Here is a 16,170-nt window from a genome sequence, read left to right as displayed (position 1 = left end):
CAGGCGTCGCTGTTTTCTCACATCACGTACTACTGCATCACAGTCAAGGTGAAGGGTCGGCCAGTGTCAGTGAAGCCGGTTAGTAGAATGTCATGCATGCAGAACATTAATAGTGTATTTATCTGTAGATATAGATCTTAGAAGCCGTCAGCAGGAACCAACAGTGGTGCTGCTGTGATGCAGGCAGTGAATGGATCATTGCTGTCCACCGGTAAGCTGTTAATGTGATAGAATGCTATGAAGCTAATGCTACTGTAGCAGCTTCTAACACTAATGTAATGACATGACAGTGACAGTCAGACAGGCACTGTTACCATTATACATTACTCTAATGTTATTAATATAGACGCAAATATTATAATTGTTTTAGTATTACAGCACGTACTGTCTTGAGTCCATGCTCCATTACATTGGATTCCTAATGTTCACAGTGTGTAGAATGATAGCGAAATCAGTTAAACGAGGTCTTATCATTAACAAGGGTTGCAAAAAAACATCTATTGAAATCTGTTGTGATTTTTCTGTGAGAGGGTTCAAAATGTAACCAAATGGACCCGTCAGGTCCATAATGTGTACCCTCTCTCTCTCTCTAGAGTTAAAAATAGATACATTAACACAGTGGTTCTCAAACTTCTCAAGTTAGACCATATACTCTATGGTTGTGACCCCCAAAATAATCTGCGAGAAAACAATGTTGCACATTAAGTTAATCATCGGGGGACCCCCCAAAATAATTTGGCGACCCCACTGGGGGGTCCCGACCCACAGGTTGATAACCACTGCATTAACACATAGAGGGTTTCAATGTATCATTGAACAGAATGCAGATGGCAGTGACGTGCAGCCTCGTGCCTCGAGGCTGTCTATTTTAGAAGATGCAGATGTAGTGAGTCCCATCCCATCATCATGATGGCCATGTGTTCGTGTCTCTCTCCTCCTCCCTCCACCACCGCAGCTTTGTGACAACTGAACCGTGCGTCCGTGATGCGTCCTGGGCAGTGGCCCACGGAGGGCCCGGCAGCAGCAGCAGCCCAGACAGATTCAGGCCCCCGGGGCGCGATCCTCACCGGCCCCTGCATCCAGATCGCGAGGCCTCCTCCTCCTCTGTCGCCTCTCTTCTCCTCCTTCTGCTTCCCGCTCCCCCGGGTCCATGCAGCCGACGAGGCACAGGCGCCTTCCTCCTCATCCACCTCCTCATCCTCCTCTTCCTCCCTGGCTGCCCCTATCGTCCCCAGCAACGTGCCCAGGCTTGTCGGCAAACCGGAGTTCCCCGACACGGGCTGGGACCGCATCAAGGATCTCTTCGACCGGGAGTCAGTGCTACTGTCATTCATTCACCTTGATACAGTTGTTGTTGTTGTTGTTCCTGCTCTGGCAGTGTTTTAAGTAACTGATTTTATTCGCCCACCCCCACCCATGGTATTGCTTATTTGCTTCTCTAAAGCACCTTTTCAGGATGGGACCCCCAAAATAATCATATTTTAAATGGGGCAGATCTACAAGCTCACAATGCGTCTATTTCCACCATTTTTGAAAATGTTGGAAAATATATGAACATTTTTAAACATGGAAACGATTATGACAAAAGAATCAAATAATTGTGATTAGACGATTATGTAATAATTGTTACAGGCCTAGTTACAATTACATTAGTAGATAATGTACAAGAATGGCTGCTGATTACTGGTTACTGGTTACACTGTTCTCTCTTTACCAGTAGACCAAAACATGTCTACAGTAAAAAAAAAAAAGATCTTAGGGGTCCCTGAGATAATGCATATGAAATTGGGGTTCCTTCAAATCAAAAAGATTGAGTACCAGTGGTCTAAACGCCACAGTTTAATCAGAAAGTACATTTATCATAAAACATGATAATGACTACTATTATTAAAGTTGTAGTAGTAGTATGATTAGTATGCCACCACCAGATAAGAAATAACACTTGATTGTACATGGTCTGTCCCTCCAGCCAGACCCAGCGCTACCCAGAGGAACTGACCAATGTCATAAAGAGTGGTTTAACTGCAGCAGTTGGAGGCATGATCTATGGAGGCCTGCCGGCCGCACGCCACGCCAGGCAGCGCTTCATCCAACTCAGCCAGGCTGAGATCTATACCAGCCGTGTGGACGCGGTGGTAAACTGTGTGTGTGTGTGTGTGTGGATATTATGGTAGATTTTTCTGCCGTTATGGACCCATTAAGACCTGAAGCCGATTCTACAAATCCCTTCTAAATCAGTGGTTCTCAAACGTTCTTGTGCCAAAGACCCCCAAAATAACATGTATTTGGCCGTGGATCCCCATCTGAAAATGTTTTGCCATTGACACTTTCAAGATCTTTCAAAAATGCTTGTACCGGTATATCTGCTATTTTTCAGAACCAATGTTCCCATATTTTGGGTCAAACACAGGTGTTTCAATTGTTTGATTGGCATAGAACTGATGCTCTACTCCAATCAGAACACCTGTGTAAGGCTGTGTTGACCCAAGAAATGGCCGCTCTAGAACTACATATTGGCACACCCTATAGCTGTGTTTCTCATTGTGTCTCTGTCCTCAATGTGTCTCTCATTGTGTCTCTGTCCTCAATGTGTCTCTCATTGTGTCTCTGTCCTCACGGTGTCTCAGCGTTCAGCCCACCACGCCGCCGTCCGGGGCTTTATCCGACACGGTTGGAGGTGGAGTTGGAGGGTGACTGCTTTCGTCACATTGTTCAAGTGAGCAAAAATAAATAATAGTAAATAGTGCATTTATATAGCGCTTTACATAGATTGTGCATTACATTCACCCACACATTCATACACCGGTGGCGGAGGAAACCATGCAAGGCACCAACCTACTCACCGGGAGCAACTAGGGGTTCAGAGTCTTGCTCAAGGACTCTTCGACATTAACTCAGGGGGAGCCCGGATTCGAACTGGGAACCCTTCGTGCTCTAATAACAGTTTCTCTACCCCTGAGCTATGCCACCCCTAGTATTAATAATACACTTAAAAGGGACAATGGATAACTCTGACAACGGGTATAATGGATATTACATAACAGGGTGCGATACCAGGGATTCCTTATTTGTCTCGTTCCCAACTTGCATCATTCCTGACTCCTGGGTAGGCTGTCAAGTAACATACAAATATAATAACATGTATAAAATATAAATTGCAATGAGAAAAGAAGAAAAATGAATTAAGGGAATCAAACCGTTTGATCAAGTTTTGTTTTTAAGTTATTTAAATATGTTTTTATTTTTTCAATTTGTCAATCCCTCACAGTCAGGCACTCAGGCTCGTATGGGGTTAATTATTCAGACATACAATTCAGGGCCAAGCATTGAAGCATGAAGTTCCTTAGAAGTGTTACATGTATTAGCTCATTGCCCTTGATTACAATGCTGTACATTTACCACAGTGAGCTTCAGTGGCGCACTAGTATGAATACAGATACCCCTTGCTGCCGCTTGCCAAAGTGCAGCTTTTAACGTTAATCCTATTGCTTCATTCTATTGAATTTAAAGTATTTTACTTTTGACTTCCTCAGCTCTGTGAGTACTGGTCTGTCCGTGTACAGAGACAGGAGTGTCCTTAGCCACTACGCTGCAGCTGGAGGTGAGAGAGTCACTGAAAAGCACAATTATGTCACAGAATTAGCTAGTTGTATATGTTTAATATACTAATAATAGAATGACATTGATAATATTGTACTGTACATATCACCATAACAAATGCTTTGCTTCTCACATATGTAGTAGTAAGAGATTAGAAGAGTTGTGACTAATGAAGCTTAACCACTATTTTATACTTTGATGTACACTACAGTCTCACAGCGCATCACTTATTGAAAGAGTATGCCTATTTTCGCCTTTAATAAAATGCTGTGTGTGTGTGTGTGTGTGTGTGTGTGTGCGCGCGTGCGTGCGTGCGTGCGTGCGTGCGTGCGTGTGTGTGTGTGTGTGTGTGTGTGTGGACAGCTGTGACTGGAGGCCTTTTCAGACTAAACCTTGGCCTGAGGGGATTGGTGGCAGGAACCATCATTGGAGGCGCTATGGGGTGAGACCACCTGACACCACTGTATAACTTAAGTTAAATATAATTGTTTATATCACTTTGTTTACATTTAAAACCAAGCAGATAGATAGATACAGTAGATACCTTTTAAATACCGTGTTCAGGCAAGATTGCTTACAGTTACAAATGAAGACTTGATGTGGTTGACGTGCATGTGTGTATGTATGTATGTGCATAATGTGTGTATGTGCATAGTGTGTGTGTGTGTGTGTGTGTACACGCCCGCGTGGTGTGGTCAGTCGATCCTGCGTGGCTAGCGGCGGCAAGCTCTCTGGCTGCCAGCTGCGTCCCTCGCAGCAACCCCTCTGTCTCCCAGCTGCACCCCATGCACCCCCCAACACACACACACACACACACACACACACACACACACACACACACACACACACACACACACACACACACACGTCTCACACACACACAGTGCTGGGTGCCAGGGGGACTCATGTGCTCCACAGAGGTCCATGTTCCGGGTACTAAAGCAGGGAGTTGTTAACTGTAGTGTCTCTGTTATTCTTCCAGTCTCTCATCTCCATCTGAGCTCAGCCGGTCGAATCTCTGCCCTACCTATCTCTGTCTCCCTCTGTTCTCTCCCCTGCATGGGAAACATACGTTTATATTGCTAAAGCGAGTAAGCAAACGATAATGATATTCTTTGTTAGAGTGATGTCATTCCGCAGTTTCTGGGATGAGAAGGGATGAGAATCTACGTCACGTGTTGTATGTTCATACAAAGGTAGTCCTGGTGGATTGGGTTCTTTTATTAGTGGCCAAGGCCACGAAGTGGCAAAAGGCCACTCATTGTTATTGGACTTCATCATTACTATTATTAGTGGCCAAGGCCACGAAGTGGCAAATGGCCACTCATTGTTATTGGACTTCATCACTATTATTATTATTATTCCGCCACTTTTTCTCTAGCGGCTAGACCGTGCAGTCGCTTTTTACGAAACTCGGCAGTATGGCAGAGGACTATGCCAAACGGCTAAAACGCGAAGCTCGCAACAATCGGCCAAAGGGTGGCGCTGTAGGAAGCCTTTGAAAAATGCCAACTTTGAACTGGTGTAGCTCATGCCCTGTTTCAGGTACAGCAATGAAACCTGTATACACTTATGCGTCTCCTCATGCCGAACAACTTTTACGCTCTGACTTTTGACCTCTGACCTTTACTTCTCCCACAATTTTGAATTATATGAAAAACAGTCAAAATCTATCTCCTCCTGGGATTTTCGCGTAACGTGCGCAAAACTTTTTTTTACATGAACTTTGGACCAATGCGGTCATCGCACAGCGGCCGGATTTTCTTTAAAGCGAAACATTATTTTTTAATAATTCACTGTATAATGCAGTTTTATGCAAATTATTCTTCTGCCTCTAAATCATACATGCAAAGTGACACGTTCATGGCATTTGGCAAATATGTCGAGGGTTAGTCCAAATATCACTGAAAGCAATCTTACTACAATTGGCCAAAGGGGGGCGCTATACGAAGCGTTTGAAAACTCAAACTTTAAAGGGGCATAAGTCATGCCTCGTTTCGTTTGAAGACATGCAACTTGCTTACACGCGTGCCTTGACTCAAGCGGAAGACATCTGTGTCTTTGTTAAGTAAGCTCCGCCCTTAGATTTTCCGCCATTTTGAGCAGTTTGTAAAACACTTAAACCCGCTTTTATTCCGGAACTTTCGCGTCACGTGCACGGAACTTTTTTTACATGAACTTTGGACCAATATCTAAAGATCTGTCAGATCGGATTTTTTTTAAATTGAAACATGCTTTTTTAATAATTCAATCAACATTGCAAGTTTTATGCAAATTATTCTTCTGCCTCTAAAACATAGATGCAAAGTCACATTTTCATGATGAAATACTGTAGAGGGTAAGTCCAAATATCACTGAAACCAAAAAGAATCATATTTGAACTGGGGACCCCCCACCCTGACGTGAGTAGGGGTTTCCCATGATCTGGGCCTTAGGCTAGATGCAGAATAGAGCTGGGACGTTCGCGAACTAATCGAATCTTTTGAACGGCTCTTTGAAGTGAACGATGGGATCCGGTTTGCGCAGTAGAGAGCCGTTCATTTGGGGGGGAGACCCCCTCCCCCCAATTCAACATCTCCTTGCTACTCCACTGAGTACTGACTGAGTACAGTGAGTGAGTGAGAGAGAGAGAACAAGTGGAGGAGCGAGTTCATTGTTGCCTGCTTGTTTTTTTTAGGTGTTTTATGAATAACAAAAGTCAAGGTAGCTTAATTTACACACACATTTTATGAAAAGGGTAAATACTAAATTGTGATCTCAACTGTCAGCAGAGGAATGTGGTGCCACCTTGTGGATTCGTATTTAAACAAATTCTTCTTAAAAATATATAAATATACAAGGAGCCAAATGAGCCAGTCTTTTGAACGGCTCTTTTTAGTGAGCCAGATCGATGGTACTGTCTCACTTCAAAGAGCCATAAATCCCACCTCTAATGCAGAATAGACCCAAACACAGCTGCCCAGCAATTTGCAATCAAACCACACCCAGTATAAAGCCAGACTTTCTGCAGTAACTTGCTCAGTGTGGTCCACAACACTGGAGGTGTTACAGGCAGCAGGTATGTACTCTTTATTTATTTCAACAACTATTCCAATTTCTGACAGTTTAATTCATTAATTATTTATACTTACCCATGCAATAATTTGACTTTTAGATGCCATACCTACCTGATCCACTCGCTACACTGGCTGTGTGAATGAGGAACATTGTGACTTGGTGAGTGACCATGTGCTCTGTAATGTTATGTTGTTTTTGGGATCTAAATGTTAAACAATTTCTTTTGGAATGTAATGCAATGTTGATTATTGAATTGATGTATTTTGAGTTTAATGCCAATGCCTAGTTGGGCAGATTAATGGAATTATTTTGTTTCAAGCCTGTAGTGCAGCAGATTATTTGAATTTGTTGTTTTTCTATTCATTTGGCCTTTTTCTTTGATCCAGGCCAGGTTTATTCCCTAGAACTGAATCTGAAAGATGGCGAGCCTGCAGAAAGACTGACACAATCCTGTCTGACCTATGGGTAGGAAAAAGCAGCCGCAGTGACACACATTCCTATTTTGATTTTGAAGTAATGACTTTGAGTTTCTTTATAAAGTAATGATGTTTGAGTGCATTCATTTATTCATTGTTTCAAACCATGCAGGGGAAGCTCAGCCTCACACCTGAAGCCCATCTGACAATCAGTACCAGCTCCCAGATTGCTTCATTGGAGCCAAAGAAAGGCAGTGTAAGTGGGTTCATTATTCTGAACTGTGTGGAACGGGCAGATTGAACACCTCTTCTCTACCTTGTGGCTCAACTGTAATTATTCTGAAGCTCACCTCATTTCTCTCTCCCTCCCCCACCTAGGCTGGCTGGGTTCCAACACCCCCCAATTGGAATCCATAGTCTGCTCTGCCCACAGGACGGCAGCCCCATGTGAGCCCCTAAAGTTCCAAGTTTTGACCCCCAGCCGCCTTCCCCTCAACGTTTTTCAATAAAAACAATTTAACTTTAGTTAAGTCTGACTCTGCTAGCCTGCTAGAAAATAATGCTGCTATAATATTTTGCAATTGCAAATCCTTTGTGTAAATAAACTGAAATTCATACTATTGCATGACTATTTCTTTATCATGTTTCACAAGCATCTGGGTCTACAATGCCAGTGGTGTAAAAGTAACTGAGTACATTTACTCAAATACTATCCTTAGTATAATTTTGAGGTATTTTATACTTCACTTGTATAGTCTTACTTCTAGGCTACTCCAGTAAATGCTCATGCATTGCATTGTGAGCTTGTAGATCTGCTATTTTCAAAAAATGTCAAGTTGATGCCAATACATTTGTACTTTTATTCAGTATTTACACTGAACAGATGCCACCCTTCTCACATTGGCCTGTTATAGCGCCACCAGCGGGTCAATTTTTGCAAAACACATTTTTGGAACAAAATGCTTCAAATCCTGCATGCAGCGTCCGATTGCCGTGAAAGGCCCAAGAACACGTGGCACCCTTTTCACTTTGGCCTATTAGAGTCACCACTAGGCCAAAAAAAAAACCTACCTGACCTGCCAGAGTCCTGTTCGGTCCTGTTTTTCTTTGATATTCTTCTTTGCTTTCCCTTGATGCCTTATTGCTTTCCTGCTTTTTATGCCTTGGACACTTTATCGCTGCTTGCAGCTATATTTATTATTATTCTTCCGCCACTTTTGCTCTAGCGGCTAGACCGTGCAGTCGCTTTTTACGAAACTCGGCAGTATGGCAGAGGACTATGCCAAACGGCTAAAACGCGAAGCTCGCAACAATCGGCCAAAGGGTGGCGCTGTAGGAAGCCTTCGAAAGTGCAAACTTTGAACTGGTGTAGCTCATGCCCTGTTTCAGGTACAGCAATGAAACCTGTATACACTTATGCGTCTCCTCATACCGAACAACTTTTACGCTCTGACTTTTGACCTCTGACCTTTACTTCTCCCACAATTTTGAATTATATGAAAAACAGTCAAAATCTATCTCCTCCTGGGATTTTCGCGTAACGTGCGCGAAACTTTTTTTACATGAACTTTGGACCAACACGGTCATCGCACAGCGGCCGGATTTTCTTTAAAGCGAAACATTATTTTTTAATAATTAACCGTATAATGCAGTTTCATGCAAATTATTCTTCTGCCTCTAAATCATACATGCAAAGTGACACGTTCATGGCAGTATGGCAGAGGACTATGCCAAACGGCTAAAACGCGAAGCTCGCAACAATCGGCCAAAGGGTGGCGCTGTAGGAAGCCTTCGAAAGTGCAAACTTTGAACTGGTGTAGCTCATGCCCTGTTTCAGGTACAGCAATGAAACTTGTATACAAGTATGCGTCTCCTCATGCCGAACAACTTTTACGCTCTGACTTTTGACCTCTGACCTTTACCTCTCCCACAATTTTGAATTATATGAAAAACAGTGAAAATCTATCTCCTCCTGGGATTTTCGCGTAACGTGCGCGAAACTTTTTTTACATGAACTTTGGACCAACACGGTCATCGCACAGCGGCCGGATTTCTTTTAAAGCGAAACATTATGTTTTAATAATTCACTCAATGTTGCAGTTATATGCAAATTATTCTTCTGCCTCTAAATCATACATGCAAAGTGACACGTTCATGGCATTTGGCAAATATGTAGAGGGTTAGTCCAAATATCACTGAAAGCAATCTTACTCCAATTGGCCAAAGGGGGGCGCTATACGAAGCGTTTGAAAACTCAAACTTTAAAGGGGCATAAGTCATGCCTCGTTTCGTTTAAAGACATGCAACTTGGTTACACGCGTGCCTTGACTCAAGCGGAAGACATCCGTGTCTTTGTTAAGTAAGCTCCGTCCTTAGATTTTCCGCAATTTTGAGCAGTTTGTAAAACACTTAAACCCGCTTTTATTCCGGAACTTTCGCGTCACGTGCACGGAACTTTTTTTACATGAACTTTGGACCAATATCTAAAAATCTGTCAGATCGGATTTTTAAAAAATTGAAATATGCATTTTTAATAATTCAATAAATATTGCAAGTTGTATGCAAATTATTCTCCTGCCTCTAAAACATACATGCAAAGTAAAATTTTCATGATGAACTACTGTAGAGGGATAGTCCAAACATCGCTGAAACCAATCTTACCCCAATTGGCCAAAGGGGGGCACTATATCATTTTGAAAGAAGGCGTCAAGTACATTACATGAAACTTTTTCTTTTTTCTTTTCTTTTTTTTAAAAATGACAAGTCCATCATGTGTGGCTGCTGTAGTGTAGTGGTCAGTGCCTGTGCCTGATATACGGATGGTTGTCAGTTCAAACCCCACATCGGGTTGAGTTGATGTTAATATCCTGGATGCCATGGTATGTGCATATGTCAAACTCTTTAATGTTGACACGTCTGATCTAACTCCAGATCACGTTCATGTTTAAAATGAGCCCCACAACTACTGTAGATTTACATGAAACTTTTTCTTTTTTCTTTTCTTTTTTTTTTAAATGACGGGTCCATAATGTGTGACTGCCGCAGTGTTGTGGTCAGTGCCTGTGCCTGGTATACGGATGGTTGGCAGTTCAAACCCCACGTTGGGTTGAGTTGATGTTAACATCCTGGATGCCCATGGCATGTGCATATGTCAAACTCTTTAATGTTGACACATCTGATCTAGCTCCAGATCATGTTCATGTTTAAAATGAGCCCTTCTCTACCGGCTGTTTTTTTCTGTTTTGAGTAAAATGAGCCCTTCTCTACCGGCTGTTTTTTTCTGTTTTGAGTAAAAGAAAATATGATCACTCGAAAATGTCAGAAATACTCCGATTACATTTACTCAGATTGATTTCACCCCAAGCCTCCAAAATATAAACTAGACCAGGTCACCTGGTTCTGCCAGACCCGCAATGAAAATCAGAATGCAAGGAAGGGGTGCAGCTGTGTATGAGTGTGTGTGTGTGTGTGTGTGTGTGTGTGTGTGTGAGTGCGTGCGTGCGTGTGAGTGCGTGCGTGTGAGTGCGTGCGTGTGTGCGTGTGAGTGCGTGCGTGTGTGCGTGTGCGTGTGCACGTGTGCGCGTGCGCGTGTGTGCGTGTGCGTGCGCGTGCGCGTGCGTGTGCGTGTGCGTGTGTGTGTGTGTGTGCGTGCGTGTGTGCGTGCGTGTGTGTGTGTGTTACACACACACGCATCTGCCCCTCCCTTGCTCGGCTGATTGCCTTGAGTGCCGTCACCTGTGTGTGCACAGTGAGGAAAAGAGGGACAGACCGACAGACAGACCGACCGACAGACAAAGCCTTTTGTAGGCCGACCCTCTGGGTCTGGCAAAAATAAATCAATAAAATCAAGGCACTCAAACTACATAGAACTTTTTTTTTTAAACAAACATGGTCAACAGATCCTGTGGCTGCCTAGTGTAGTGGTCAGGGTATATGCCTTTCATGCAGAAGGTCGTTGGATCGAATCCTGCTTGGGGTTTATATAAGCATAATACCATGACATTTAGTAGACTTTACAGTTTGGTTCCTTGAACAATGTCTCATATGGAGCCTTCCTAAAAATGTCCCCCAACCCCCCTTGATGCGTATTTTAATATCCGCCATTACTAAATAATGTATTTTGCATCATAAATACTGAAACAAGCATTATAATACAAACTGTCATGTCTACACCTATGTTGTGATTTTCAAGGATTGCAATGATATCATGTACCAGCTCCAGTGGCCTAGTGGTTTGAGTGTCTGCCCTGAGACTAGGAGATCCGGGTTCAAACCCGGGTCGCGTCATACCAAAGATTCTAAAAAATGGGACCCAGTGCCTCCCTGCTTGAAACTCAGCATCAAGGGTTGGATTGGGGGTAACTCCCTGCGACATACTAGCGTCATGATGTACTTGTACATCAAGCTGCCTTACGCTACAGAAACAGGAGATAGGCTCCTGCCCTATGAGATTCATAGCCTGGCTGATTCATATGGTCTTCATAGCTCAGCCAGGCTTACTATGTACATCATCAAACTGTGCATAGTATCACAGTTTTTTTATGTCTGTTGCATATAGGCCTACAGTCTTTTGCATACATGTTGTGTAGAGGCCAATTTGTGCTTTTACCTATAACCACCGATTAGTGCAAAACTTTGTATGCACACTTCCCAGAGGCCAAGGAAAAACCTGTGCCCTGCATTTTTCACATCTGCCATTTATAGCGCCACCAGAAGGCCGACTTACAGTATGTTAAACACATTCTTCGATATTACTCCTTCAGATTTTATCCGAAAATCACACAAATCAGTACACAGTAGTCTCTACAGTGATGTAATCATGACAGATTTGTCAGATATCATATTCTATCTAATTGGCTAACATTGAATTCCAAGGTTTGCAGGATTGCTCCTTTTTGAACAAAATGTCTCAAATCATGAACGTAGCCTGCTATGTGTGTGAAATTTTGCACACACATTCCCACTAGGCCAAGGAACAGATGCCACCCTTCTCACATTGGCCTGTTATAGCGCCACCAGCGGGTAAATTTTTGCAAAACCCATTTTTGGAACAAAATGCTTCAAATCCCGCATGCAGCGTACGATTGCCGTGAAAGGCCCAAGAACACGTGGCACCCTTTTCACTTTGGCCTATTATAGAGTCACCACTAGGCCAAAAAAAAACCTACCTGACCTGCCGGAGTCCTGTTCGGAAGAACACTGCTTCTAGTTTTTCTTTGATGTCTTCGTTGCTTTCCCTTGATGCCTTTTTGCTTTCCTGCTTTTTATGCCTTGGCCACTTTATCGCTGCTTGCAGCTATATTTCTTATTTTTTTTGTTGCGGGTCCCTGATTTATTTTGGGGCTTTTATGCCTATAGACTGCCAATATATGGAGAGAGAGATGGGTAGTGACACAAAGCAAAGGTCGACGGGATCGGGATAAGCTGGCATTGCAGCCTAGGGTCCCCGCCTGCCCGGACCGCCAGCCACTTCCATTCTATAGTGTGTGGAGAGTCTTGAGTTTATATAGGAACCCAGCTATTCTTCCTTCCTCCACATACAGTGTTATCTCTGTAATACAATCTTAACTTTGAAGTCAAGTATATTAGGTAAACCATAAACGTAAAAAAATCTTTGCTTTTGCGCTCTCTGTCCCTGAGTCTCTTTCTCTCTCTGTCTCTAAAATTCTCTCTCTGTTGTCGGAGGTGTCCTTTCTCAGTTCCCTCCTTGGCGGCTCCTTTTCTCTCATTGGGAAGCGTCTCAGCTCCCGTCTCCTCCCTTTGGTTGGTCTGATGTGTGTCTGTGCGTTTGTATAATGGAGATTGATGTTGTAGCAGACTGGAGGGCTTGGTTTGGACAGCCTCTGTGTAATCTGCTGGCTCAAGCCTCTCTCTCCTCCTCTCACCCCCCCCCCCCCCCCTCTCCTCTTCTCCTCCTCTCACTCGCTGTGTGTGCGTGAGTGACCGGCCACCTGGAGCATTTCATGTGTGTGTGTGAACAGGCCGGCCCTCGTGCCCTGGCTGCACCAGGTGCAACCCGGGGAAGGGGGAGAACGGAATGAAAGCGGGCAGTTAATCGGAAAGCACATCACGCTCCAGATCTCGTCCCCGCCCCTCCAAAACTCACCCCCCCCCCCCCCCCTCGGTCCTGGCACGTGCCAGAGGTGTGAGAATAGAGAAGGAGGGGGCGGGCCGTCGAGGGGCACTGGGGAACAGGGAGGGTGTGACTTCAGACCGTATCAGCCACGGGGCGATCAGGAGTTCTACAGAATGTGTGAAATGACTGGCAGTCTGGAAGGTGGACACGTTATTGATTTAAAGTTGCGATCCGTAACCTTTTTATGTCCTACCCGGGATTCAAACCCTGGTCTCCCACACGAGGGACCAACCCTCTTCTTGGCCAGAGGACATATTGCTCCTATGAGCCTCAGACAGTACTACTTGTCAACCACTTGTAGGTGTCCTACCAGATGCCAGGGCCGGCCTTTTAGGCCGGCTTTACACTGCAGTCAAATCCAGCCCAAATCCGATTTGTTCTCAAATCTGATCTTTTGGTCCGACGTTTCACACTGCATTTGCAAGTGACACAGATCTGATCTGTGCGTTCAGACAGCGTTAGCCCAAAGCTGCCCTGCGGCGACATGTATGCTTTGGTTACCGTGGTAACGACGTAGGCGTCATGACGTTACGTCACTACGGCGACGCTGGTTGATTACGTTCTGATTACGTTCAGGAAATGCGACATAATAGACCATAGTAAACACACGTTAATATTGTTTTTCTCTCTTCTTTTCTTTACTCTCGTGTTTCGCTCTTCTCTCTCGTTTTCACTGTTTAGCTCACGTGTTTTCACTCTTCTCTTTTGTTTTTCTCATGTGCTCAGTGCGCTGTAATCAAATAGTAAATACTCGCGCTCTGTAATGATGTAATTTACAGCCGCGCTCGGTGACGCTTGGCCAGTTTGAAGTGGCTTGTATGTGACCTGCATATAACTCAATGGGGTGGATGTGGTCGCTGCTTTCAGACTGTGTCAGATGTCCTCAGATCCGATATGGATCGGATTTGAAACTACCTCTGGATGTGGTTTTTCAAAATCGGATTTCATGTGACCTGAATGTGACATGTTTGGATTTAGACTATTTAAAAAAAATCGGATTCCACTTTTGAAGTGACTCAGATCTGATTCAGGCTAGATTTCAGTGGCAGTGTAAAGCCGGCCTTAGAATTTATTCAATTAGGCTCTAAGAACCAGTCTAGAAACACATGGATGAGAACACATACAGTAGTATACTAAATGATTGTCTCAGTTTAAAACTTTCAAGTGACATCCATATCACAAAGGTTTCACTGAGCAAAATCAATCTCAATCAACACTTTATAATTCCTTCCCAAACACATTACTGTTGTGATATTTCATAGTACATGAAAAGGAGACATCACTAATGCATTTGTTGTTTGGTTAACGGCCGGACTACACCAGAAAACGCGCGCGTATGCGTGCGCTGTCTGTGCGTGTGCGAAAAGCCCCTGGCTACACCAAGGAGGGGTATGTGCGGGAGACCATTGAGTCTGTGTACAAAACGCATACGCGTATGTAAAAAATAGAACCGATCCTATTTTTACAGCATGCGTATCCGTGGTTCGCGCTATCCGTGTGCCTGGTGTAGCCGGCTGAATTGAGATACATTGGATCTATCCAAAACGCTTATACGCACGCATACGCACTGACGCACGCAAAACGGCTTGGTGTAGCCCGGCCGTTATGCTCCATTAGCAACCAAAACACTGAGTAGTATTCTGTGTCTCTGAAAACTCTCAGTGAATGTGACAACAGAATGTGCAAAATAGCGATGTTGATGTAATGGCGGCATTCTGTGTGGGCATGGCCGGCTGGCCGATCCATTGGTGCAGTGCTAGTTTGTTGTCAAAAGACACACATACAGTATGTTTTGTCATGTGGGCTTGGAAGAAAAATACTGTAAATGATCATTTGAGTGTGTTAAGTTACACCAGAGGACTTGATATGAATATATTCTGTGCTCAGACTGCCTGCAGGAGCGCTGATCCTCGGAATGCAGTCCCTGTCCGGAGAAACCGCCCGAGAGAGGAGGAGAAGGGAACGTAGAGAGCTGTACGAACTCAAACTTGCTGAATGGTACAGCAGATTTTTAATACCTTTATAGTTTTTAACATCCTTCACTCTGTGCTCCCTGATGGGATATCTTCTTGTGCTTTGGTTTAGGGCTGGGAGATATGGACAAAATCCCAGGACAATACCTTGATTTTCATACTGTGTCGATAAGTATTTACACAATTACCGGTAGATTTTTGATAAATAATCAGTTATGCCTATCTAATAACTAAGTGGTTAAAGGCAAATTATAGTACATTTAAGTTCAGAAAAACGTAAATGTAACACATAGCCTTTAAAACAAGGAAAATGACACTTTGACGTATACGCATTCATTACACTGATTGGGTTTCCTAGATGTGTATTGTGTACAATGACAGACCAGGATCACTTGTGACTGTGTTAATAACCATTCGCATGGCTTCCCTCCTGAAGGGCCGCCCGCCTGCAGCTGACGGATGAGCTGATTGGTGACCTGAGCCCCGGGGCCCAGGCCGAGGTGACCAATCAGGACCTGGAGAGGATCCAGGAGCTGCTTAGTTTGCCGCCAAATGAGGGCGTGGCCCAAGACTCGCACACAAGCCAATGACACGAGCCCAAACACTACTGCAGTTTGTGCGATCGACGGTAATCCATGATGGACAATGAGATTGGGACTCAATCATGCAGATAAACTGAATATTCGTATGTGTGGACAGTACCGTACAGTACATGTGCAACATGTCTGACTCCCAGACAGACACTCTTGACTGAGGGTGAGAGAAAGGAGCACATGATATTTACCGAAGCACTGGAAACACCTGAGCAGAGTGCTGAGGGATTGTGGGTATTATAGTCAATGTCTTCATTATTTTGAATGTAATGGCACGTCACGTTGTCAAAACCTGTCCATGCTATCCTTACGCAGTGCGCCACTGTGGGTTTTAAGGGACGCCTCAGTGAGCTTACATCAGTGTGTGTACGGGATTTGTTCATGCTTCCACTTCC

General features: G+C 44.0%; 1 protein-coding gene across 1 annotated transcript; it reads left to right on the top strand.

Moving 5' to 3' along the window:
* Nucleotides 1–85: 85 nt before the first annotated feature.
* LOC308280408 (complex I assembly factor TIMMDC1, mitochondrial-like) lies at nucleotides 86–16,170 on the top strand. Its single transcript, XM_080720676.1, has 8 exons — nucleotides 86–211; nucleotides 956–1,313; nucleotides 1,970–2,135; nucleotides 2,628–2,716; nucleotides 3,534–3,601; nucleotides 3,964–4,042; nucleotides 15,097–15,207; nucleotides 15,619–16,170. Exons 2-8 carry the CDS (start codon nucleotides 985–987, stop codon nucleotides 15,770–15,772), a joined length of 996 nt encoding a protein of 331 aa, XP_080576802.1. The 5' UTR covers nucleotides 86–211; nucleotides 956–984; the 3' UTR covers nucleotides 15,773–16,170.

This window comes from Nannobrachium achirus (genome assembly GCF_963921795.1).
Source record: "Nannobrachium achirus genome assembly, chromosome: 24".
In the NCBI taxonomy this organism is placed as follows: domain Eukaryota; kingdom Metazoa; phylum Chordata; class Actinopteri; order Myctophiformes; family Myctophidae; genus Nannobrachium; species Nannobrachium achirus.
Note: the sequence above shows the minus strand (reverse complement) of the source record. Positions and strands in the feature narration are given on the sequence as shown.